General features: G+C 30.7%; 1 protein-coding gene across 2 annotated transcripts; it reads left to right on the top strand.

Moving 5' to 3' along the window:
• The first annotated feature begins 34 nt into the window (after positions 1-34).
• LOC139480968 (fatty acyl-CoA reductase 1-like) lies at positions 35-26,668 on the top strand. 2 transcript variants are annotated; one of them, XM_071263962.1, is made up of 14 exons: positions 38-176; positions 4,356-4,604; positions 7,501-7,676; positions 9,705-9,755; positions 15,787-15,859; positions 16,317-16,423; positions 16,871-17,048; positions 17,536-17,580; positions 19,183-19,369; positions 19,832-19,913; positions 20,404-20,493; positions 21,139-21,268; positions 22,126-22,253; positions 23,464-26,668. In XM_071263962.1, exons 2-14 carry the CDS (start codon positions 4,404-4,406, stop codon positions 23,624-23,626), a joined length of 1,611 nt encoding a protein of 536 aa, XP_071120063.1. In that variant the 5' UTR covers positions 38-176; positions 4,356-4,403; the 3' UTR covers positions 23,627-26,668. The 2 variants fall into 2 exon arrangements, with proteins under 2 accessions (XP_071120064.1, XP_071120063.1); XM_071263963.1 differs by lacking the exon at positions 9,705-9,755 and having other exon boundaries at positions 35-176.
• Positions 26,669-27,195: the final 527 nt, after the last annotated feature.

Genomic DNA, 27,195 nt, shown 5'->3' with positions numbered 1-27,195 from the left:
GGACGGAAATTACCGAAGTGTTACGGAAATCCATGCAGTGGTTTCATGAACATTAACCAATCAGAGTGGATCTAGCATTACAAACTTTCCTTTTTGAACTCTGAACTCTGATGCTGGGGTATCCCTTCAGTAAACCATGCCAAAAAGCTTAAATTGAGAATGAAAATAAACAGACAGTAAGTATATAACAAGTTTAATGAATAAAGAAGGACTTGAGAAAGACAAATGTTGAAGGAGTTAGGTTTTTAATCATGTTGGGATTGTCAAAAGCGTGTGTCTGGTAAGTGGGTTGGGTCATCGTCACCGGTTCATTTATTTTAATTTTAATTGTAACATGCAACGTCTGCAAACGATCATATTATTAAACTTGATTACCAGCCAAATACATAACTACAAGGACTGACACTCATGACAAAATGTGTCTTTGCTTTTAACGTTAAAACATGCAAAAAATTCCTTGTATGTTTTGACTAGAGTTGTCTCCCTTGTCACAATGTTTTTCTTGTTGCTACAGCATGTACAGTGTTGCAACTGTGCAAGCTGATTATTAAATATATATTCTAGTATGTTACCAATTGATAAATAACTCGTTGTGAAAAGAGATTGCTCTTCAAGATTTCAGGGAATGTTGCCCACAAAACTTTCAGTTCGATAAAGCGCTCACAAGGGGTGGGGTGCCAAATGCTAGAAAAGGGGGGTTTAAAAAATCAAACTTTCGAAAATTTAAATGATCAAAACTGCACGTTAGGTTTAGTATTTTCAAAGTTTGATCAAATTTTTTAACTGTCAAAGGAGTAAGTTCGGTAAGGGCCATATTTGGCCCCAATTATAAAGTTCATAGTTACAAGACAATAAATGTTTTAAGTTGCCTTAAATACACGTGAGAAAGATTAACAGAACTGTTTTTGTCAAAATTTTATTCTAACACGTTGATTTTTACATCCCAAATTGGTCAAAATAAAGGGTTTTGGTGAAATTTGACAAAAACTGCTGGATTTCAACCAATTTAAGGACCAGGAAAGATAGAGCGCAGGCGTCGACAAACTTAATATTCAAATAAAACATGTGAAATGTCTTCACAAACATTATATTAAAAGATCTTTGTTGTCGACGTATGCGCTCTATGTTTCCTATCTAATAATCTATGGAAAATTTACCCATTTTCATTAATTTTTTCGTGAAAAATCAATATGAGTGCAACTTGTGACGTCATAATGAAACGCAAAAACGTAAAATTTTCAACAAAATGGCTTATTTCCTATCTAGTCACTGTATAAGCTATAATTCATTGTGATATTGGTCAATAAATCCGAATTTGAAATTGACGCTAAAAATGGGGGCCATTTTAGGACTTTACCAAACATACTCCTTTATTAAAGATATTCAGAATTTTATTATTTTAATTATTTGATCAAAATTTCAAAACTTTACACAATTTGCAAATTTGATATTTTAAAACTTTGATCAAAATTCCAAAAATCTAAACATGCTAAAATTTCAAAACTTTTTAAAACTTTGAATTGCTAAGTATTAGACGGACCAGTAATGTTTGATTCATTATTAACTTGTTATAGAAAAATTGAAGCAGGGTCGGAATTCATTTCTCAACCATGTCATTTTGAAGATATTTTAAAATCATTTGCAGCACCATTTTTGGATGACATAGTACATATACATGTTCATGTATCTACCGTAACAGTGGTCTGGCATTTCCAGAGTAAATGTGCCAGGTTGATAAATCTGATCTGTTGGAGAAAGAAAACAATAATTTTTATTATTTTGAAAAGGATCTGCATAGTATAAAAAGTAACCCATTTATCATGGTAGATAAGATAAAAATTAAAAAGGTTGGCATTAGTTACAAAAAAAACAGTTGAGTAATTATAAGGAATTTTCCTTTCAGATTGTGTACAGTACATTGTACATGTAAGTCTGGCATTTATAAAATATATTGTAAAGGTTGGCATTAGTTACAAAAAAAACAGTTGAGTAATTATAAGGAATTTTCCTTTCAGATTGTGTACAGTACATTGTACATGTAAGTCTGGCATTTATAAAATATATTGTTAAGTTATTTCAGTTATTTCAGTACCCAATTTTGGGTACTGAAATAACTTAACAATATATTTTATAAATGCCAGACTTACATGTACAATGTACTGTACACCAATATTTAAAAAAAACTAATCTGGAAATCTCTCAAACATGTCAAATATACATATTTTTTTTTAATTAGGAATTTAAATCTCCCTAATATATATTATTGTTGGTTTAGTCTGGAAATACCTCTATAAATTTATTAATCAGTTTCCACACTAGGCAAGAAAATATTCATGTTTCCTTTATAATGATTATCAAACTATATTTAGCCTTAACAATTTTACCATCAAACATGACACCAAAAAAGGGGGATTTCAAAGGGCTAACATGAATATGCATTCAAATTATTCATGTAAAGAGTCACTTCTCTTTCTACATGTGTCACTATTTAATGCCCTTTAGGCTTGTTTGTTTGTTGCAATATGATTGACCTTCATATTAAATCTGACAATGTGTCATTAAAGTAGGTAAGAAACTGAACATATTGATAGTTTTATCAGAGAATTTTATCCATGTTATCAGTAACAGTTATTATCATTAATGCATGTTATCAAAATGTCCAGAGATCAATGCACTTTTACATGTTACAAAAGGTCACAAGAACTACTGAAGTCAAGCCTACATTGTACATGTAGCATGTCATATATAACATGCCCTGCGCTTGGAATAAATGCTATAACATGTATAAGGTAAAGCTTGATAAACGCATTTTATCAAAAACTTGAACTGTAACTATAGTTAGATTGATAGTACACAATTGTAGAGTTATGTCTTATCACTTTTGTTTCAATCAGGGGTAAACAAAGTCAGCAGTACATTTTATCAACCAGTTTTATCTTCTTTTTTTTACATATTTGTAACTAAGGCATTTAAGTCAATCTTTGATAGTACAGAACATTATGTTGCAATATACATTGAAATGATCTTTAACTGACACAACATTCTTTGAGGTATGGACATACAATGATGGAATCTCTGCAGTAGATTCAGTTTGTGAGACACCCATCAGTGGGGATTCAGATTTTTCATAAGGGGGGCCTGCTGACTGACCTAAGGGGGTCCTCTCCAGTCATGCTTCAGTGATTTCCTACATATATAATCAACCAAATTTTTCCCATGAAAGGCCCCCCCTGGATTCTCCTATGCCCATACCAATTACCCATCATTAATGCCAACAACAAACTAATTTGACAACTGACTTTAAATTTGAAAAATATATTTTTTATTTCACCGCATGTTGACTTTTCCGTGAAAAAAACTCTTTACAAAGATTGGATTTCTGAATACAATGTGTGAGTACAAATGGAGAATGTGTACAGTATGTAAACAATGTGGTTTTGTCAATTTAGAATTCCTGCACTTTCCTGTCGCACTGCTTATGTTATAATTATATCATAGTAAGAACTGATTATTAGGTGACATTGTTTACGCCAAATGACCCTGGGTCAACCATTGTAACTCATTCATAAAAAACAACTCAAAAGATACAATGTATGGGAATCTTTCAACTCGTTATACATATAAGATTTCTTGGTGCACGTGTAACCTTCTGAATTGAATATTAATGCAGTCAAAGTTTGGAAATCCCCAACATTTTCATTCTGCAGTATATTCATAAGTAAAGAGGTTGGTGTTATGTTTCTCCACTCATATTACAATATGTTTACATTGTAGTTTAACACTGAATTACATCTAAAATACATGTATGTTTACGATTGTAGTGTGACCACGTTATGTACTGTTCTACAACATACAAGTATACATTTTATTTTAAAACACCTTGTCACTTGTACATGTTGTACAGTGTTGTATACTGAAGTTTCAACAGATTTTACATGACACTGATTATAAACAGGTCTACAATGTATTACAATAATAAGTTTAAAGTGCAGTTGTACGTGTAAAAAATGAACTTCCTATAGATATTTCCTTACAGAGGAAACACAAGCAGGACTTATTATTGAATTTCCTATTGTTATTTCCCTAGAAAGGAAACACCACTTGTTAATTGTTTGTTGTTGATTATTTCGTAGTGGGCTACCTTAGTATGGTCAAGTAACAGGTATTATGTTAGAGACAGACTGTGCCTGTTGTTTCTATGTATTATAAAAAAAGAAGATGTGGTATGATTGCCAATGAGACAACTCTCCACAAAAGACCAAATGACACAGAAATTAGTGTTGGATAATCATGATAATCGGTTGAAATTAAAACATTCTAAAATGTAAATATTTCATAGTATTTTCTTTTTTCAGGTTCTAACATTCCTGCAGACAAAGATATAACTGGTTTAAAAATTAACAATGGCATCACTTCATCCAACAGTTTCAGAGTATTATACAGATAAAAATGTTTTCATAACAGGAGCAACAGGTTTTATTGGCAAAGTCCTGTTAGAAAAACTGTTAAGGAGTTGTCCTAATGTTGGAAATCTGTATTTATTAGTACGACCTAAGAAATCTCAAGACTGTCATCAAAGGATCACAGAAATCTCACAGTCTCCAGTAAGTGAATATGTTTAGTGTGACAGAAATCTCTCATTTTGGGATAATTACATATGTATGTACATGATATAAAATTGAGAATGGAAATGGGGAATGTGTCAAAGAGACAACAACCCGACCAAATAAAAAACAACAGCAGAGGGTCACCAACAGGTCTTCAATGTAGCGAGAAATTCCCGCACCCGGAGGCGTCCTTCAGCTGGCCCCTAAACAAATATATACTAGTCCAGTGATAATGAACGCCATACTAATTTCCAAATTGTACACAAGAAACTAAAATTAAAATAATACAAGACTAACAAAGGCCAGAGGCTCCTGACTTGGGACAGGCGCAAAAATGCGGCGGGGTTAAACATGTTTGTGAGATCTCAACCCTCCCCCTATACCTCTAACCAATGTAGTAAAGTAAACGCATAACAATACGCACATTAAAATTCAGTTCAAGAGAAATCCGAGTCTGATGTCAGAAGATGTAACCAAAGAAAATAAACAAAATGACAATAATACATAAATAACAACAGACTACTAGCAGTTAACTGACATGCCAGCTCCAGACTTCAATTAAACTGACTGAAAGATTATGATTTCATCATATGAACATCAGGCACAATCCTTCCCGTTAGGGGTTTAGTATTATACCATCATAACATATATGAGAAGAACATAACCCGTGTCATGCCAACAACTGTTTTTAGAATAAATGTGTTTAGTTCCGATGCAAAGACCTTATCAGTGACTCAATATTAACGCCAAAATATGCAATCTTTAATGATTTGACAACAGTATCGTAATTATATCCCTTCTGAATAAGTCTATTCAAAGGTTTTGTAAGTTTCTGAGGTGAATACTGACACCTTTGTGCTTTATAAAGAATATTACCATAAAAAATTGGATGTGAAATACCTGAACGTATTAGAAGTCTGCATGTATATATGTGTTCACCGTGACAAAAATATCCCATTTTCAAATAATTATGCATGTACATCATCGTCATGCATATGTCATGTATGTTATTAGTATGTATGTCTATGTGTTAACTGTGCAAGAAATCTAACAGTCTGCAGTAAGTGAAGATGTTGACTGTCATTGAAACCTCCTGTACTCCTGTAAGTACATGCATACACCATGTACTTTTGTAGAGTGACAAAATGTCTGAAATATCTGTAGACCTTACTGTCAAGTCAGTAATTATGCCTATGCTTTGAAAAGAGGGGATATTATTAGTTACATAGTGTCCTAGTGACTTTAGATACAATATATAAAGATCTTCCATCATTACTTACATATAACTTACCTGAAGGACTAAAATCGTGAACCATTTTTTTTAGCTCACCTGGTCCAAAGGGCCAAGTGAGCTTTTCTCATCACTTGGCGTCCGTCGTCCAGCGTCGTCTGTTCACTTTTACAAAAATCTTCTCCTCTAAAACTACTGGGCCAAATTTGACCAAACTTGGCCACAAACATCATTGGGGTATTTAGTTCCAAAAATGTTTGCGATGACCCGACCAGCCAACCAAGATGGCCGCCATGGCTTAAAATAGAACATAGGGGTAAAATGTAGATTTTGGCTTATAACTCTGAAACCAAAGCATTTAGAGCAAATCTGACATGCATAAAATTGTTTATCAAGTCAAGACCTATCTGCCCTGAAATTTTCAGATGAATAGGACAACTGGTTGTTGGGTTGCCGCCCCTTAATTGGTAAATTTTGCGGTTTTTGGTTATTATCTTGAATGTTATTATAGATAGAGATAAACTTAAAACAGCTATAATGTTCAGCAAGGTAAGATCTACAAATAAGTCAACATGAGCAAAATGATCGATCTTGCTTGTGCAATGTAAACGCGGACTGGTCTTTTTAAGATCGATCCAAAAAAGGATCGATTCAACTTCATACATTTGTACCAGTGTAAACAGGGTCTAACTCATTTCTCAAGATAATCATACATGTACTTGTCCAAGCAGTTGCATTGTTTTAAAACTGGAACTAAAATAAAAAGGGGTCCAGATTTAGCCGTGAATAATCTTAAATGTTTTACAAATGTACTGTACATCCTGTACATATTTAATGCCATTGTCTTGTTGGGTCGATGTCTTATGAATTATTATACCCACATATTTTTTTTAGTTATATTACAGAAATATTGATACAGTGTATAATAATTTCATAACTTGTGAAATTGCCAAAAATATTTTTTCCTTTAAATTATTGATTCACTTACATTTGTGTACACATTAAATGACATATATGACAATGTATGATATATATAAATATATTTATCTTGTTTATTGATCAGATTATAAATTTTAAAATCTTTTCAATTTGTTTAAGGATTAAATAAATATACACCATCATGATCAATTATGTATTATATTCAAGGCTATTTTCCATGTTAATGTTTGTACCTGTATATAATGTATTTTAGATTTAAAATCTTTTACAATCAATATCAGCTGTCTGTCTTCTGGTATTTCAATTTAAGAAAATTGGTTATTCGAAATAAAAATTGATGGTACAGATTGAACTAGATTATTTTGCCTACATGCTAGAACCATTTCTGAATGTGTATTAGATTGTTGTGCATGTACATTGAAGATCTTGTAGATATGCGTTTTTTTAAAATACATGTATATCTTTCTTTTAACTTTGAATAAAAGTACATGTACATGTATGCTGCATTTAACAATATGATTACAAGAGTATCTGGTAAAAACTGAAACATAAATCAAAATGAGACACACTATTGACTCATATTTGAAATAGAATGTATCTTCTTTATTTGTCATCATCTGTGTTACCATACAATATCTAGTCTGTTGTGAATATTTTTACACTGTCCATCATACAACATCCCTTTTATTTTAATATTAAGAAACATCAATTCACTTTTTCCAGGTATTTGACAAAGTCAGAGCTGAAAATCCAAACTTTGACAAAAAGCTGATTCCAATACATGGTGATATAACACAGGAAGGTCTGGGTATCAGTGAAGAAAATGTGGAGTTATTGGAGAACCAAGTCAACATTGTGTTCCATAGTGCTGCTACAATACGATTTGATGAACCTCTTAGGTTAGTTATATACCACTAAGTTTTATTGGTATCTTTGAGTACAGACCACCCAAGGTGATTGTAACTTTTTTGGTTGTGATATAAGGGTTATAGATTTTCAAATGAATAAGAACATGGTGAAAAGTGTTTCTATATATAACACATGTACATGTAGCTAGCTACAGGTCTTCCAGAATCATGAACACGACTGAAAATAATAATTTCTTATAAGTTCTGCTGGTTTAGTGAAGTACATTTAATTCCTGTGAACTACCACATAATATGTTTCTTAAAGGATGTTTAATCGAATTTTAATGCAACAAAATATTTTAAAAAGTCAAAATCACTTATTCTGAATATCAAATTTTAATATTTCCCATTTCACATAGTTTTAACTTGTATTTGTTTACAATACATTGGTAACCCAACTCAATTATAAAACAGAAAATGTGTGTGAATTTGTCTTGTTAAAAAATAAATAATTTTCTGATTACTTGTCATTGATTCCCTTCATTGATTGGTACCATTCAACCTTTCTTCAGTGGGAAAAAACTTTTTTTGGTTAAATTCATGGTTCTGGAAATTAGTTTTTGGAAAGGGATATATATGTAAAAGTCTTTGGACATTGTAGGCTATTTAGCTGTATACATTATTGAATGCATTTCTCCTCCATTTGTGTATGGCTTTCATGGTCTTGGCTTCATGTATGCCTTAAAAGCTATCACATGCACATTGTGACTCTTGAATATCACTCTGTTAAAGTAGTACACAGTCATGACAGTAGTGGGTATATACTAAAAAGAAGATGTGGTATAATTTCCAATGAGTCAACTCTTCACAAGAGACCAAATGACACAGAACTTAACTATAGGTCACTGTACGGCCTTCAACAATGAGCAAAGCCCATACCACATAGTCAGCTATGAAAGGCCCCGATAAGACAATGTAAAACAATTCAAATGAGAAAACTAACGGCCTTATTTATGTATGTAAAAGAACAAAACAAATATGTAACTCATAAAAAAACGACAACTACTAAATTAAAGGCTCCTGACTTGATATGTTATGTTTACACCAAAATAAGAGGACATATAACAAACAGACACAAATAAAATAAAAAAAATGGATATCATAGTCCAACATGTTGAACCAACATACTGGACACTAGGGAACTGAGTAACAGATCTATGATAAAATGTAAACCAATTAGACTAACTACATTTATATCAAATAGAGAGCAACCTACCAACAAAAGTACATCTTGAAATGATATAAGATTAAAGAAGTCAGTGTGTGGTCTTCAACAATTTACATGTATCAGTACTATTTGGAAACATTAAATTCCTCATAATCTAAACAACTTATAAATGATTCAAACAAATGTAACTTGAGATACAGGATCAACACCAAATCACTGCATAAAATGAAAAGTATGTAACAAATTTCACTAATTAGAAAATAGGTATCTGACATGGGACAAGCATATTTATAAGCATAATCAATCTTTATATCAGGATCAGTTGTGGGGACAAAACACATGATAAATCAATCCAGATAATAAAACACTCAATAAAATGTTGTCAGTTTTACAAATCAGACAAACAAAGTCGCATGAAAAACAATTCTGTGTGCATGAAACACCATATGGATAAATTCAAACATCAACAGAAATTAAGTACAAAATAGTTTTTAACTGTTTAAGTCATTGATCAGCCATGAGAGTCATTCTTGTTCTGTCTACAGTATATGTTTGTTGTATGTCTGTAAATGTTTGAAATCGTCTAACCATTTTTGGTAAGCAGCTGTGTCATCAAATATAGCTTAATTCCTGCCAGAATTCAATGATACCTGCAGTAAAATTCAGCTTTTGTACATGTAGACGTTTGTGTGTTATGGCATTTGAACATGCTTTTATTAAAATATATAAATTTAGTAGGTATTTATATATTTATAGCATACAGCTACATGTTATTGCTAGATATACATGTATTGTGTATTGTACCTGTGGTTTGTGTCATATTCATTAGCACAATATGCCTGTATTTTCAGTAACAGTGAGGAAATAGATTCAAGCAGTGCCAAATCAGGCTCTGCATTAAGGTAAAAGAAAAGCTGCACTTAAAATACAGGGATAAATTTCAACATTATTTGCTATGCTGCTTTAATATAACTTTGTAAAATGGACTGTTCGATTCAAAACCAGAGAATATACAGGCCCAATAGTCCATTTGCCAATTCCATATTTGACCATGCACTGTAAATTCAGAAATTTATTGTGTCATGTGTGTGCATTCATTATTGCAATTTTGTTATTTTAGACTATTAATTTTTGCATATTGAGACAAATTCTGTTTAATTCATACATTGTCATACATAAATTTCAAAGTGTGAGTTTAAATTACATGTATCATGTGTATTGCAATTACAACCCTGTCACATTTTTTGCATTAATAAAAACATCCCAATTATTTCTGAATTTACAGTAATTAGAAAACATTTTTTCAGTTGTTTCCCTTAGACAGAGTTTCATTGAAAATAAGAAGCTTGGAGAAAGAGCATAATCAAATCATTCAATTACATGTAATATTTTGTTAGGCTAAAACCTTCTGATATAAATAGTCATGATAGGTTTTTTTTTCATTTAAAATTTGTTAAAATTATGTATATCATAGGCAGCAATTTAAGATTGGTCAGTTAAAGAACCAGACTACAAAAGCTTTAGGGAACCAAACTGTTTTGAAAGATCGAAACAGCAGTATCAAGTAGGGAATTGGCAAATAGAGTACTGTGGATTCATTAGTATTCATGTTGTACCAGTTTTCGTGGATTTCATGGGTAACGTAAGGGTACCCAAATTGCACTGAGTACCCAAATTGCACCTACATGTATTTAGAAAAAATAGCAACGGAAATCTTACAACATTTCCTAGAGACTAAACAATTTGTATTTTTTTTATTTGATACTATGCACGTCTTTCAACATAGGTAAACATATTTAGATATACACAAAACGTTCACAGTATTTATCAACAGATGGACTGTTTACTGAAAAAGCAAAATGTTCGAAAACGTCATCGTACGACGTCATCAAAACGTCATCTTTTTAAAATTAGCAAAAACATTATATTATAAGCATCCATTTTGTAAAATATGAAGAGTAAGCATGGACTCATATCCAATTGTTCAAAATATTTGAAGAAATTAAACAAAAGCTCGGTTATTAGACTTTTGACGATGTGAATTTAAGCATGGATGCAATTTGGGTACTCCTCATTACAGAATCCTGGATAGTTTGGAAGTTGATTCAAACCCATTTTTTTTATGGACTCAATATGGATTAAAAATCAAATTAGTGTACCTATACAATGAAGAAGGATAGGGCTACAAAATAAACACAGTATGGACATATTTTACTTGATCTTAAAAAAACGTAGGTGAAAAAACTGTCAAAATAGGTGCAATTTGGGTACCGTCACGTTACAGGTAAACCATGAATTTATATGTCCAACAAATAACAAGTTTCCTTTAGGCATGTATGCAGACATTGGCAAAACTATGAAATCTTTTTCTTCCATCCACGAAAATTGGTACCCCCAAAAAATAAATGTATCCACAATATTTTAAGGATAATGGCTACTGCGCTTTTGTTAAATTTTATCCCTTATAAGTCAGTAAGCGACGTCATGTGCAATCAAAATTCCTGTTAGGTCTATAGAAGGTTTGTCTAAAGACCTTTATTTAGTTCATGTTGATTGATGATTATTTATGTTTATTATTTAGTTATTTTTAGATGGCCACATGTTTTAAATGCCTGCACGCAAATATTTCTGTCATTCATTTTAATCATGTAACCTACATGTATGATTTATTGGAACATATTAATTTGTTAATTGATGACATGATTTTTGTCAATGGGAAAATGTAAACAGAAAACAAATATTTAGATTTGACAAACATAATACCATCATGACGATCTGATATATTGTATTTGCATATCTACTGATGTTAACGGTTAAGAAGCATTATTTTTTTAATGTAAAAATATTTTTTTAAATTTTGGGTGACAGAATTTTTTTTTTTTTGCTCTGCTTCATTTAACTAACATGTTAGAAAATAACACAATATTTTATTTAGATTATTTCTACTAATCAGTGAATTATCTTGCAGAGTGATCTTGCTATTTGTGGATTTAGTCGATCTTTCTAGATGTATAGTAATGATTCAGGATTTTTTCTTCTACTTTTATTCAATGACATTTATTTCTTTATTACTGTGATTTTCAACTGTTAGAAGTTTTTGATATCTGTTGTCTTTAAAGTAGCTTGCTCTCTATTTGTTCATTTGAAAATATATATTGGAATATTAATGTTCATGGATCTAGATAAAATAAACATTACATAAAGAATTCAGGAACTAAAAAAATCAAATTACTGTTCTCAGTTAATACACATGACTTTTCTAAAGATGGAATTAACCCATAACAGCTGTGTTCTTTGGAATCTTCCACTTGTAAAAGTTGGTTCTATGAAAAAAAGAATTTAACCCATTTGAATTGTCTTAATTACTGATTTCTTTTCCATATTGGAATTTGTTTAAAAACATAATTTTAGGGTTTGCAATGACTATGGTTTTCTTTCCTTGAAGTAAATTATGTGTTAAAGAGTTAACGATCTGTAGTTAAATTCACTGTTTTTACTTTTTACTTTTTGTTTCTGTAATCACTGATATTTTTGCAACAAGAATGTATCACGATTTTTTGATAATTATCATCTGGTTCATATATATTAAAAGAAATTAAGAACATTTCATATCTTTACAGATTCAGATTCAATATTTTATTAAAGTCTCACCACTTGCAATACATATAATACAATCATCATAATATATATGTTACAGTAAATAGGTGAAATTAGGAATTACGTGTAATTACTAAAATTTAGGAATTACATGTAATTCCTGATGCACTTAGTAAATACAAGTAATTCCTAAAACTGGTAATTACTGATTTTAAAATGAATTTTTACACCTATTTACTAACTGTTAAAACAATGTTGTAATATGGTCAACTGATCAAAAGTTATGGTAAAACCAAGGATTTGTATACAAATCCTTGGTAATACTAATTAGAAAATCAGTGAGTATTCAGCTATTGAAATTTTAAGGGTTTTTCAGAACCCAGTGTCTCGCCTACTTTTGCTGTGAGTCGCAGGCCCAACAAAAATAGGAAAAAAAATATTTATAATTTTCCTCTAGATACTATCTTTTGACTAGTTCTGTAGAATCTTCTATCAAAATTTGTTTAAATTTCAGGATGGTTTATGAAATCTAAACTTTAACTGCAGAGTGTATGTTATGTTAACTAGAAAAAAATAGTCCGTTTAAATAAGAAATATACGAAAAAGTATAGTTTTTTTAAACAAACTTCAGTTTATTTCTAGATATTATCTTATGATCATAAACAAGCGTCTGTCCAATTTTGGTAGAAATCCAGGATATTTTGAGAAAGTTATCAAAATTTTAAAAAATTAACCACAGTGTGAATGTAATGTTAACTGGCATAAAAACTAAGTCCCTTTATAAGTAAAATACGGAAAAACTTGATTTTATTTTTGCAAAATTTATTTCTTGAAATTTTTCTTTTGATCATAAACAACTGAAGCTTCTGTTCAAGTTTGGTAGAAATCCAGGATAATTTGAAAAACTTATCAATTTAAAAAATATAACCACAGAGTGAATATTTGTGGACGCCGCTGGCAACGGAATTATTAGGTTGGTTCGCTATGTCTCGCTTTTGCGACAAAAAACACAGGCTCGACGAAAAGGAAAAGAATGTCAACATTGAAAGTAAAACAAAAGGGATGGACCATTTAGTTGACTTTTTCAATCCACAAAAAGATCATTCTTATACAGGAAGAAACGATGATAAAATTTTGTTGGAGGTCTTGAAGAACTCATAAAAACACGGAAATATGAAAATGTGACTTTTAACGCCATCACGTCAGCTTCATCGCAAATGTTTGACAACAGAAGTCGTAGTTAAACCTATTTTGTAAAAGGAATTTAACTCATGTAATTGGACAAGTTGATATGCAGAGTATGCCTGATGGAGATTTTAATATAACAAAATTATGAGATTTTAAGAATTATCAAGATCATTTAACCAAGTTTGCCATAATCTAATGTCTATCTTAAAAAATAGCTGGCTAAGTTGCCTATAAATTTCTCAAAAATGTTTTTCTCAATTTTGGATTTATATCATTGTCTTGCATGCTCAAAATGATTTTTAGGGAGTTTCAAAGCTTATAAAACAACCATTTTCCAGTTTCAATTCACAAACACTGAAGTGTATGCACTTCTAATGTGCCTTATAATCCTTGATCCTTAAGTAAGCCCTAAAAATCCCTACCCCTTACTTTCTTATTTGATATCTTGAATTATGTCTTTAATTTTTAAACAAAAATATCAAGTTAGTAAATAGCTGTAAAAATGACAAAAAAAATCAGTAAATACCTGTAATCACTGAAACAACTAGTAAATACATGTAATTACTAAATTGACTAGTGATTACAGGTATTTACTGAAATGTTTAGTAATTACGTGTAATTCCTAATTTCACCTATTTACTGTAACATATACATTGAATAAAACAGTAATTTTATAAATTAAAATACAAGTGCCATTCTACAATGTTCTATAAAGAATTATGAGAGACTATAGAAATCAATATAAATTATTAACTATATATTTATCATGTCTATAAAACATTTCCATTATTTAAAACTATAAAACTACATTTATCATGTCTATAAAATATTTCAGGTCTGTAAAAACATAGTTATCAATTAAGCATATAAAAAACTATTTCTTCTACTTAAAATATTAAAGCAGGTCATATCAAAACAATCAGTACTTTTAAAAAGATATATAAACTTCTCATCATTAGATAAAATATTAAAATCACCATTACTTCTTTTAACTTCATAAAATAAACTTTCACGTAAATCTGCATATAAAGGACAATCTAAAATAACATGTTTCTCATCTTCAACTTTATCATTGCACACAAAGCAAACTCTTTCAATTACAGTTTTGTTTTCATAACAACCTGTTTCTATTCGCAAGGGGGCAACGCCACACCTAAATTTAGCAAATGCACTTCTATATTGTATTGAAATGTTTTCCTTCAAATACATCTCTATTCCAAAAATATCTTTAAACAATTTATAAGTACGTAATTTTTTTCCAACATTTTGAGACAATATTCTATTATGCCAATTTATCTTATAGTTTTCAAATAAAAAATATTCTAACTGTGTAATAACATTTTTATGTAACACATGTTTATAAATGAAATAAGTGTAAATCAATAATTAAACACCTTAAAATAATTTTTCTTTCAGTAATATTACATTTTTACTGGAGAGTTTGTTCTAATTAGCTTTTTTTTTGTCATTAGAAGTGGTCAAATTTCTTAATCATGTCTTTACATTGTAATTTCATTCAAATTATTATTCATTTCTGTCTAGATTAAAATCATCAACACAACTGTATACTTCTAATATTAAATATTGGTGTTCCTGCAATATTCAAGAGAATTGAGTGTTTATCATGTTTATGTATTCAGAAATTACTTATAATATATGGTATAATTAATATAATTATATGGATTTTGGAAAAATTGTACAATGATTTAATTGAGAGACACAATGGATACGGGGGCTGGAGGTATTTTTTTAACAGACTAACACTGGTCCATTGTATCTCCAATACATAATTCAATAATGAAATGTAGATTTTTTCACTTTCTTTTTAAGCATTATTTAGAACTGTTGCACCATTATGACCATAATATTTATTTTTTTTGAAAACAATGCTATCACTTTGCCATTACCTTTAACAAATTTTCTCAATAATTATTGAGATTCTTTTAATTTAGAACTTTCATAACTATAACATAAAAGAAAGGAACATGAAATATGTTTGACAGTATCTGATTAATTTGACCAATACAGGGCTTTTACTTTAGTGTTATTGTAAGTAGCAAGTATGAAATTTTTACCCAGGTTTCAAAGTGAGTCTGGTTTCTGTCTGTTTTGTTGATACTGATGATAACAGATTATATCCTGTTTCAGAGTTGCCATGGAAATGAATGTTTTAGGAGTAAGAAAAATGATTCAGCTGTGTAATAACTTTAAGAAACTAGAAGTAAGTATTATTTACAAAGTTTAACCTTGAAATGTTATTATTCTGGTCAAGGATACATGATTGATAATTTATAGAAGTCTAAACCAAACATCTATGGAATATAAGACAGTTCAAATCAGAAAATTATCATGAAAAGTAGTAACAATGTGATGATGTCATGCAGCAGCACATGGACTTTTAAAAAATACAACTTGTTAAACATTTAGAGCTTTTTTCTTGTCAAAAACCGTTAAACTACGAGCATTAGGAAAAAGCTCTAAATAACTATCGTTCTGAACTTGACCCACACAAAATGGATATGCCAATGATAAGTCCTAGTCAGTTTAAGGGTCTATAACATTATATATTATTACCATGATTATGTGGAATGGATATCTCAAATCAAGCTTAAGTTTCTATCACTGTTTTTGTACATCATTTTTGTTACTTTTACTTTAATTTGTAAATTGTTTTTCAGGTATTTGTTCATGTGTCAACAGCATACGCTAATTGTGATCGACCATTCATAGAAGAAATGGTTTACCAACCTAGTGTTGAACCACAGAAACTCATAGATGCTTTAGAGTAAGTTACCACGTACACTCAGCTTCTTAATACAATTTTTAAGAGTGAATCAAACCATAAAAGACCCAAAGTATAGCCAAATCAAGACTCAAAGCTCAAGTAGTCATACAATTTCAATCCTAAACTGATGTACAGTTCTGTTTGCAATAAGCAATAATTAGTATTTTAAAAAAATCATTGCTTACTTAGTATACAGGAATGATAAGATCTAGCCTGATATATCTCAACAGATAAATATATATAAGATACAAAAAACATATCTTGATATGAGCAAATATCTAATTGACAATTGTAGTCAAAGGTAAGTAATTAGATATTGATATTTTTATATTTAAATACTCTAAATGTTGTTTTATGGCAATCAATATGTAAATTATGTTATTATTATGATTATTATAAAGATGTTTTAATGTTGTTCATATATAAATATCTTTTTTCTGTTGACAGTTGGTTAGACGATGAGATGCTTGATCAAATAACTTCAAAATTGATTGGTGACAAACCCAATACATATACCTTTACAAAACAGCTGGCAGAACATTTGTTGATAAAGGAAGGATCAAATCTACCTCTAGCAATCTTACGTCCTTCTATTGTTGGTGCTTCATGGAAGGAGCCATTTCCTGTAAGTTTTCTGTACAAATTGCAAAGTAGACATATTTAAAATGTAGGGTCACATGTTACGTTGGTTTTACTCAGCAAAAACTTGGCCAGTAAATAGCAAATTATTGTTACACCTTCATCGATATTTAAATATTTTATGAAAAAAAGGTCTGTCAAATTTAGACTCTGAAAATTCCTTAATATTTAATTAGTGTTTCCAAAGCTTAATGTAACTCTTTGTTAGTAACGATAATGTGAGATAATGTAATTTTTTGGAAAATGATATGATGGAAAATTATCAGCAAAAATTTAACAGATATTTTTAAAGGAATTTCAGTGTTCAATCTCAGGATTAATAGTATCAACATTTTTTCCAAAACTTAAACCAACTATTGCAATATTTCATCTAATATTTTTTAATATATCCATAACATAATATTGATTTTTTTTTCTTTATTGTAATTGCTTTGTGTCCTACAGGAATTTGTATACTTTTTATATATTTTCAGGGTTGGATAGATAACTTTAATGGACCAAGTGGACTTTATGTGGCAGTAAGTTTAGAAGCTTTGAAATTAAAAAGATTAAAAAATCAATCAGCTTCTAAAAAAGAATCAATTTTGTTGATATTTATATGTTTTGTCCCTTTCGCAAAAAGGAGGATAGAGGAACTAAAAATACTTGGTGTCTGTCTGTCTGTTAATGTTGTAAGCACTCACACACTACATTTCTAGAACACTTAACCCTTAGACTGCTACGCGCGACTATTGTCGTTCCGATAAAGCAGTCCGCTACTGCTACGCGCAACTATAGTCGTTTTCCGTAACTCGTTTGTTTACACAGTTACCATGGAATGGGCGGAGTCAATATTCATGAGATTGCGGCAGTTTCGACTAGTATGGATTCTGATTGGATAAAAATCTGCGTTCTTTCGAGTGTCTCTTGACTTTAAATCAGTTATAAGCGATAAAACCGAAAGTGAAAAATTTTGACAAAATGGCGGATATTATTTGGAGAAATGGCCAACACGTTCAGAAGTATTTCAATGATAACGATTTAACAGCGGCAGCTGATTAAACAGATTTGGACGAAAACAGAAGATATAATAGATGGAAATAGAAACATTCTATCAAAACTGCGAACAGAAGACTTTTAAAGCGAGAACCACGGGGATTCCCAGACCTTGTTCAAAATGGATGACATGAAACAGGATTTGCGATGTTTATCATTTCGCCTTTCAAATGTGAATCAAAATTGACTGACCTAGACAGATTCGAACTTTAAGTTTGTCAAGATTATTTATTGATGAAAGCTATAACAATGAACTTGTCGTATAAATATATTTGTACATGGAAGTAAAAGTCGGCGCAGTGAAAGTCGGAGGAAAATACCGGAAAATATTTGCATAAAAAAGGCTGTTGGTCCGAGAAGAAACTTTTTTTTTCTGATAATCACAATGGAACTAGTTCTTAAAAGAGATTTTTAACTATATTGGTTTAATTCTGAAGTCATGGATACTTTTACATTGATGGATTCGTTAATAAAACATGAAAAAAATAAGTTTACCTTTGTTTACCTCTATTTGCACCTGTACAGGTAAAAAATGACCCGAGACTCACACAAAAATAAAACAACTAAAAAATACAGAATCTAACAATACTTTTTTATATAACTTTTATTGATGAATATTCAATATTTACAAAGATACAGCAATTGTAAGTGAACATGTTTATTTCATCAGTGATTAAAATTTTATTCAGCAATACACAAAAGTACAATAGAAATGAATGCAGCAGTCTAAGGGTTAAATTGGGTAACATTTTATACCAGCAATTTCTAGCATGTATAAGATAGAAAAAAGAAGTGATCAACTATTTTACAGAAGTTATGTCCCTTGGAAATTTAAACAATACAGAAAATTGCATTGTAATTTCTCTCACACATACATTTCTAGTATGATTTTTTGGGTAACGAAATATTTGCATAGATAGAGGGCATTAGAACACTTCAGATCAACAAGTTTAACTCTTTTTCCTACATTTCAAATAGTACTTATGAAAAATATGCTTTATAAATTTTAAGATATTGCAAGAGAGTTGTTTTTGTAAAAATGTTAAGCATGATTTTCTGTAATAACTATCCTGGTTTACTTTTAGGCTGGTAAAGGAATTTTACGATACATGAATTGTGACGCAATGGGAGTAGCTGACATTATTCCAGTAGATATACCAGTCAACATGATGATCACCATGGCTTGGTACACAGCAGTATACAAGCCAAGTACAGTACCAATATTCCACAGTACCTCAGGATCTGTAAATCCATTTACATGGGGAGAAATAGGTAGGCACCAAGTATAAAAATAATTTTGAAAAATTAATATTGACATTTGAATAACATGAATATTAGCTTTAAATGCTGAACTTTACACTGTTAATTTGTTTAAAGGATAACACACTTATTAAAAAGTTCTGGAGTTTTCCACACAAAAAAATAAGACAAAATGCAGTATACAAAATGGATGAAAATGCAAACTACAAAAAAATCACCACTAATGATAGCGCTTAATTCATGTAAACTAAATTGATTTATTTTTTGCCTCCTATGTTATTGTTTATGCCTTTGTGCATCTAATTCAGAATAGCTAATAAGTAAATGTGTCCATAGACCTTGTTGTACAAGTTCATCTTAGAAAGTGTGATTATGTGTCATTAGATGGAATTAATGGTATTTCAGAATTCTGTGGTTTTGATTTTGTTTTTAAAGTTCATAATCATAACACATGTTATACTTTATCTTTCCTAGAGAATGTAGTAATGAATTTTTGGAAGAAAGTTCCGTTAGATTCCTGTTTCAGAAGACCAAAAGCACCAATAGCTAAATCTGGGTATGTATTCCTAAGTCCAGTCTTCACGCTGAACAGCAGCCTATACAGCCCAGGCTTGTAAAATTGCTCTCGGGCCTGTAAAAATCATATCTACAGGCCAACAGAATTTAACTAAATAATTTCAAAAGTTGAGCTTCGGGCCTGTAGATTTTACAGTTCATCGTGAAGAATGTAAGTCAGGCATTTTTTTGGTAATGGTAAGACATACAACGTCTTATATTTAGATGAGCAAAACACACATATAGTTCGAAAAAGTTGCAATTCTACAATACATTAGGTACAAAAATAGTTGGTGTTTTGTTTGACAATTTAAAAAATAAACATACACCAAATGCTTGTGATTTGCAAGTCATAGTGAAATATATTTTACTTTACTCCCCAGCTGATATTCAATGTTTGAAATAAAGTTAATAGGCTTAATATTAAATATAATGATGCACCCATTTTGGATCTCTACCATATGAATAATTAAGTATTTATTATCTTTCAGATTTCTACTAGATTATTATATATTTGTGAGTCATATGATCCCTGCTTATTTTGCTGACTTGGGTTACTGCATGCTCGGAAAACGACCAAGGTAAGATTAACTTGAGATCACATGATTACAATACTGTGGATACATTTATTTTCGTGGGTATCAATTTTCGTGGATTGAGGAAAATTTACAAGTTCGTGGACATTTGATTTCATTGTTTTGCTAAGTCTGCATACAAGCAGTATTAGTAATTAAAAAAGATTTATTTAAAATTAGAAAACAATATATGAGGTACCTCTAGTTGTTTTCAGTCTACAAGCACTTGAATTTAGTCTTTTATAGAAAAAAAACTGTAAATCATATGGGTCAGTATTGACAACTTATTTCAAGTTTCTAGAAGTTGGTAATCTAATATTTTCCTCAGTATCTCAGTCCATATCAGACACTTCCACTTACATGATGGCTCATTTCAAATTATTATTTTTTTCTTTAAATTTTGAATTTGATATGCAATACAGCCTTATTGAATAAGATTAGTGAATCACGTCTTGTTTGGTTAGAACTATGACTGTTGTTTACAAATTCAAATGGAAGATCTGATGATAAATTCATACAGTTCTTACCTTAAATGCTAGACATTTGAAAGCCTAAAACAAATATGCCTAAAATTGAAATGGTATAAATGATATCTAACAGACGATTATATATTATTGAATTGATTAATTATATATACTGGTACCTTTGTAGAATGGTAAAGATCTACAATAAGTTACACAGAGCTATGGGAACTCTGACATTCTTCACTACACACTCCTGGGAATGGACATACAACAACTTAGACATGTTAAAAAGTAAACTGTCACCGGAGGATAGAAGGGTAGGTATCAAACTGAGGTTTAGAACTGACCTGAAAGTATACTTTTATTGCTAATTATGCAGTAGGGGCTTTGCTCGTTGTTGAAGGCTGTATGATGACCTATAGTTGTTAATTTCTGTGTCATTTGGTCTCTTGTGGAGAGTTGTCTCATTGGCAATCATAACATATATTAGTAGAAGAGATTGAGATTTAAAACTGATCATAAATATACCAAAAGTTGTGTAGTGACTTAGAAGGGAGTATACATGCATATACAGGCATATACACCTTATTGCTATTTGTCCCCCATTTCAGGCTTTCACAGTGGTTCCCTCAATACATTCTAAACTTGAACTGGATCTTCTTTTATACATGATTTTGGACAACGTTTTGAAAATTGCATTTATTATTTTGTTTCAAATGTGTTGTACCGTTCTGATCCCTAACATCACTGAAGAGACATTTATTGTCGAAATCCGGATCTGGTGTACAAAAAATATTGATACTTCATTTTTGTGGCATAACATCTTGGCCACAAGTTTATCATGGGTGTTAAATCTGTAACAATGTCAATAAGACCCATTAGAAGCATATAAGGTCACCATTTCATCCTTATGAAATAGTGTGATTTTTATCAGTTAAAGGAAAAAAGTAGGGTTTGAAATATCTTTGTACCATATCTGCCATTGAAGAATGAAAGAATCAAATTTATGACTCAAATGGTAATCATACCTGCTATAGATTCATCCCAAGACTCCAAATATATGATTGAAAGAACATTTATATTTTTTAATACAAAACATAGCCATTACATTTATATGAATTACACAGCTGAAATGTAGAAAATCAGTTCTATAATATATACATTGTATTTTCAGTTATTTTATTTTGATCCACGAGGTCTACATTGGCCGACTTACTTAGAGGCTTATTGTTTAGGAGCTAAGAAATATTTATTGAATGAGGATCTATCGGGATTACCAGCAGCTAAAGCTCATCTCAGAAAGTAAGTACATGTGCACTAAGGAAAACAATAAAAATCTAATGCCAATTAAGTGCAGACTAAAACACAACATATGGTAGACCTGCAAACCCTTTACTAAAACACAACATATGGTAGACCTGCAAACCCTTTACTAAAACACAACATATGGTAGACCTGCAATCCCTTTACTAAAACACAACATATGGTAGACCTGCAAACCCTTTACTAAAACACAACATATGGTAGACCTGCAATCCCTTTACTAAAACACAACATATGGTAGACCTGCAATCCCTTTACTAAAACACAACATATGGTAGACCTGCAAACCCTTTACTAAAACAAAACATATGGTAGACCTGAAAACCCTTTACTAAAACACAACATATGGTAGACCTGCAATCCCTTTACTAAAACACAACATATGGTAGACCTGCAATCCCTTTACTAAAACACAACATATGGTAGAACTGCAATCCCTTTAGTAAAACACAACATATGGTAGACCTGCAATCCCTTTACTAAAACACAACATATGGTAGACCTGCAATCCCTTTACTAAAACACAACATATGGTAGACCTGCAAACTCTTTACTAAAACACAGCATATGGTAGACCTGCAATCCCTTTACTAAAACACAACATATGGTAGACCTGCAATCCCTTTTCTAAAACACAACACATGGTAGACCTGCAAACCCTTTACTAAAACACAACATATGGTAGACCTGCAAACCCTTTCTTAACTTAATTCTTAGGTTTTCAATCCCTTACATGGGTGTTCCACTGGAATTCTTATTGACTAGGATTGTCAGTTTTCTCTGTCTGTTTTGTTCTTTTAGACTTTTAAAATTTGATCTACAAAAGGATATGTAACACTTAAAAATTAAGGTATCAGTTGATTTAACTTGTATACGATTATAATGTTTGTTATCAATTGATTTTTATACCTTATTAACGTTTATTGCTGATTAGCCATGCAGAGACCTATATTTAGTTATCTCTCCATTTGTATTGATAAATGTCTTATTGACAATCAAACCGCATTACCTTATTGCTGTGAAGAGTGAATATATTCACAAAGTTACATGCACAAAGTTACAACAGTTTTTGAAATTGTTCCTAGTTAATATATCTTATAAAATTCATGAATAAATGGAAATGTGGGAGTTGACATCAATATTACAGCAATCCAATGGCTTAGCTTAACAATGTTGTTATTTTTTGCAGCCTGAGAAACCTTAGATACATTTTCAATACAGTAGTGATAGTGGCCTTGTGGAGGGTATTGGTAGCCCGAAGTGACATTGCTAGAAATCTGTGGGTGTTTATAATTGGACTTGTTACAAAATTTGTGAAATTCTTCCGATTAACGAGTGCTGTGCGACGGTAACACAATATTGAGATCAAATAGCATGTTTGATAATAGTGCTGAAATACAGATAACAGAAGTGCAGAAGTCCAAGAACAAATATTTGTAATAATTATTTATGTATTAGTCCAAATCCAGCTCCAATAGGGAATGACAATTTGTGAGATATGGTTATGTCAAGGCAACATATTAATTTACTGTCTTTCCCTCATACCAAACATTTATTTTTATTATAAGAAATATAAGAAAAGACCTTTTTTACATGTATGTCATTTATTTATTTAAAAAGAAATTTCCTTCACCTATAGCTGTTGTTGCTATTCCAAGGTCATAATATTCTTTAAAAAGTACCATTTTCAACTAATTGTTATTTAGGAATGATTGAAAAAGTATTGAGGTTGATGTGACAATTTGTTGATTAATTTAGAAATGTACATGTTAAAGTAAATATACAGCAATATGACATTTAATTGCTTTGTGCTCCAATTAATTCTAGTCTTAACAAAATATTGTTTTGTCCTCATGGTATTTGATGTTTTTGTCACTAAATGTTAGGCACGCAACAATCAATCAAAATAGTGTTCAAGGGACTAACTCTGTAAGAAAGAAAATCATGAATAGTGTGAAAAAGTCCTTGCATATGATGACCTGTAATGAAAAGAATATGTTGATACCTTGCGAATAGAAATATTTTTCTTTCTTTATTATCTGTATATATCAATATACATTTGTCTTTCTAGTTGCTTTTTACATATCTTCCTTTATTTTTATATAATTATATATCTACCCTCTAAAGGCTATTCCATTTCACAATAACCCAGACCTCATCTTTCCCAAACATTGTATTACCACACATGGCATGCATGGGAAACATTGTCTTCTATCAATTATACCTTTGTGTATTTATGTATTTTGATTTAGTTGTATCAAAAATCCTTTTGTAAATCAAAACAACCTGAAGACACCATTCATAGAGAATACTGAAACAACAAGAGACAGTTGACTTTTTACAATAAGGATGAAACAATACACCAGAAACTATAATATCTGTTAGTTCACTAAGTGACAAGTGTCAAATTACCCATTATATTCTAACCTTGGGATATATGTTACAGTGGAATAGCCTAAAGTTATTTATGTATTAGTTATTGATACCTAGGCATTGTTTACTATGAAAATATCGTATAATATTAATCTTAGCTAAACTTTTTATTGACATGTTGCCATTTGTATATGGTACATATTGGTATTTTAAAAATACAAAACTCTCTTAAATTAATTTTTTAATGCAAACATAAATTGTATTGAAATGTCAGTGCATGCTTACATGTATGAGGGGGGATAGGACCTTTATCTGGACTCCTGGATCGGGTGTTTTTAAGCTCGGGTTTTTGGAATTGACCGTTTCGGGATCTGGGAAATCTTTTTTTCGAATTCAGGACTTCAGGATTTCATGTTTTTAAGCCCGGGATTTCATGTTTTTAAGCCTGGGATTTCGGGATTAGGACCCCTCCTATCCCCCCTCATGTATTGACAAGTGATAGTTGTTCACTTTGTTGTGAGCTCATATCTATTTCATGAAATTATGAATTGGTATGAGATTCTTATAGAGATGGTTTTCATGTGCCTTTAAAAGAACAAATAAAAAAATAACACAACCATCTCCTTAACAGCTACAGAGCATGTGTATAATTGTCTTTATTAAGCGATCAACCAATTAATATAGGTGTGAATTCAGAAGGTAAACAATAACAGTATTTTTCCTATCAAGAAAAGTGAAATTGATTTGTTATAAAAATGAAATCCTTTTATTTACAGTATTATCAATCTTATAGTATACATATACCCGTAATTGAATGAGTGAATTATTTAGGGGATCATGGATGTGGGAATTTAAAAATCGTCTTCTTTAATTAGATATTACGTTATCAGCAACTTGTACATTTTTCCTTCGATCTTACTGGCTAATATTTGTTAAGATTGTGGACTCGTACTGTAAGAATGCTTTTTTGAAACCTGAACGCAGTTGTGAAATGTGTTTTAATGCACGTTAATGAACATTTGCGCGGATAATAATTGCAAAAATTGCATTCAAGTTTTAATAATTGCCTTAAATTGCTTAACGTGTTGTTTCTACAAATGGCTTGAAAGAGATTGACACACAATCATGATACAAAAGTTGCTTGAAAATCACATGACACTGATATGACATTTAAGAAAACACCTAGCTATTTACTCTTTGATCTGGTGCAATTTATGTAACATCTAGCTAATTTTTTATGTGTTTCATGTGTTTTAAGACCTTTATAAGACAATTACAGACAAAGCATTAATGTACATCATCCTTTGAAAAGGAATTAAAACAGTTGATTTCATACCCTTTATTGTTTGTTATAGTATTGTGTGTTATGACGTTGCTTTGTGTAGAAAGTTAAGACTTCTTGTTATGTTTATAAATAACTTGTCTTTTTAAAGTAAATTTTAAAGTAAATTTCAAAATAAGCAAATATCCTCTGATTTAATATACAGAGTTTTGTTCTGTCAAACCGGATGTTGGTGTTTGTTGACAGAAAAAAAGGAAGTTTTGAAAAAGCTTGTGATAGAAAGGGAAGAAATTGAAAAAATATAGTTTTGAAAATTATTTCTTTTAAAGATAAAGTGTTTATTATGAAATATCTTGTATGAAGATAAATTCTCCAAAATGAATTTATAAATCCTTCACAGAAGTGTTCATAATATTAAATTTTGGATTATTATTTCCTCATGATTATCTAGACTATATATTTACTACTACATACATATTAAGTGTAGAAAAATCATCCACCATTGAGAAAAAGAATAATTTTAATCTTATTTCTTGGTTATTTATATGTTTTTCAAAGTCTTCTTTTAGAATTTGAAGATGAGTTATCACAGCATGCAAGCCAATGAATGTCCTGCTCTTGTGTTTTTTAGGAATATATTACTGCAATTGTTAATACCTTTAACTGTATTTATCAATACTTTGCAATTTTTCCAGAAATGTTTCAACAGAAATCTGAAAATAAAATTCTTTTAAAAATATTTACTGTTTTTCTGTTTATTGAAGCATCATTTTATAAGCATGTATCTGTCATCATTTCCCTAATAAAGTTGGCTTACAATTGTGATAAATTTATAATTTTAATGGGGAAAAAAGTTTTCAAAGTTATCCTTGTACATGTCTGCCATCATATGTCAATTGCACTGTCAGAGTCTGGAAATTGTGATTTTCGTAATTAAACTTTTCTTTGACACAAGGTAAAGAAGACTTATGGATTATGGAAACAAAAGTTGAAATTTAAGTTTCTACAAATTTTCATGTATACTTTTAATCCTAGCACTCTAATTGGTCACAACCACCTATGTGGGCATGTGGAAGTGTGCTTGTCTCCAATGACAGATGTCATTGGATCGTATTTGGTTAGGTCAAATCAAAGTCATGAAAATTGATATTTGCTGCTTCTCTGCTTACAATACAGAATTTAAGAGTAAGAGCAATGACTGGTCGGCTCGGAGTCAGAAGATTGTGTCCAGGTAGGGTGGCAAGAACTAGCATATGAAAAACAGCC

This window comes from Mytilus edulis, chromosome 7 (assembly GCF_963676685.1).
Source record: "Mytilus edulis chromosome 7, xbMytEdul2.2, whole genome shotgun sequence".
Lineage (NCBI taxonomy): Eukaryota > Metazoa > Mollusca > Bivalvia > Mytilida > Mytilidae > Mytilus > Mytilus edulis.
The sequence above is the reverse complement of the archived record's forward strand: the minus strand, read 5'-3'. Positions and strand labels throughout refer to the sequence as shown.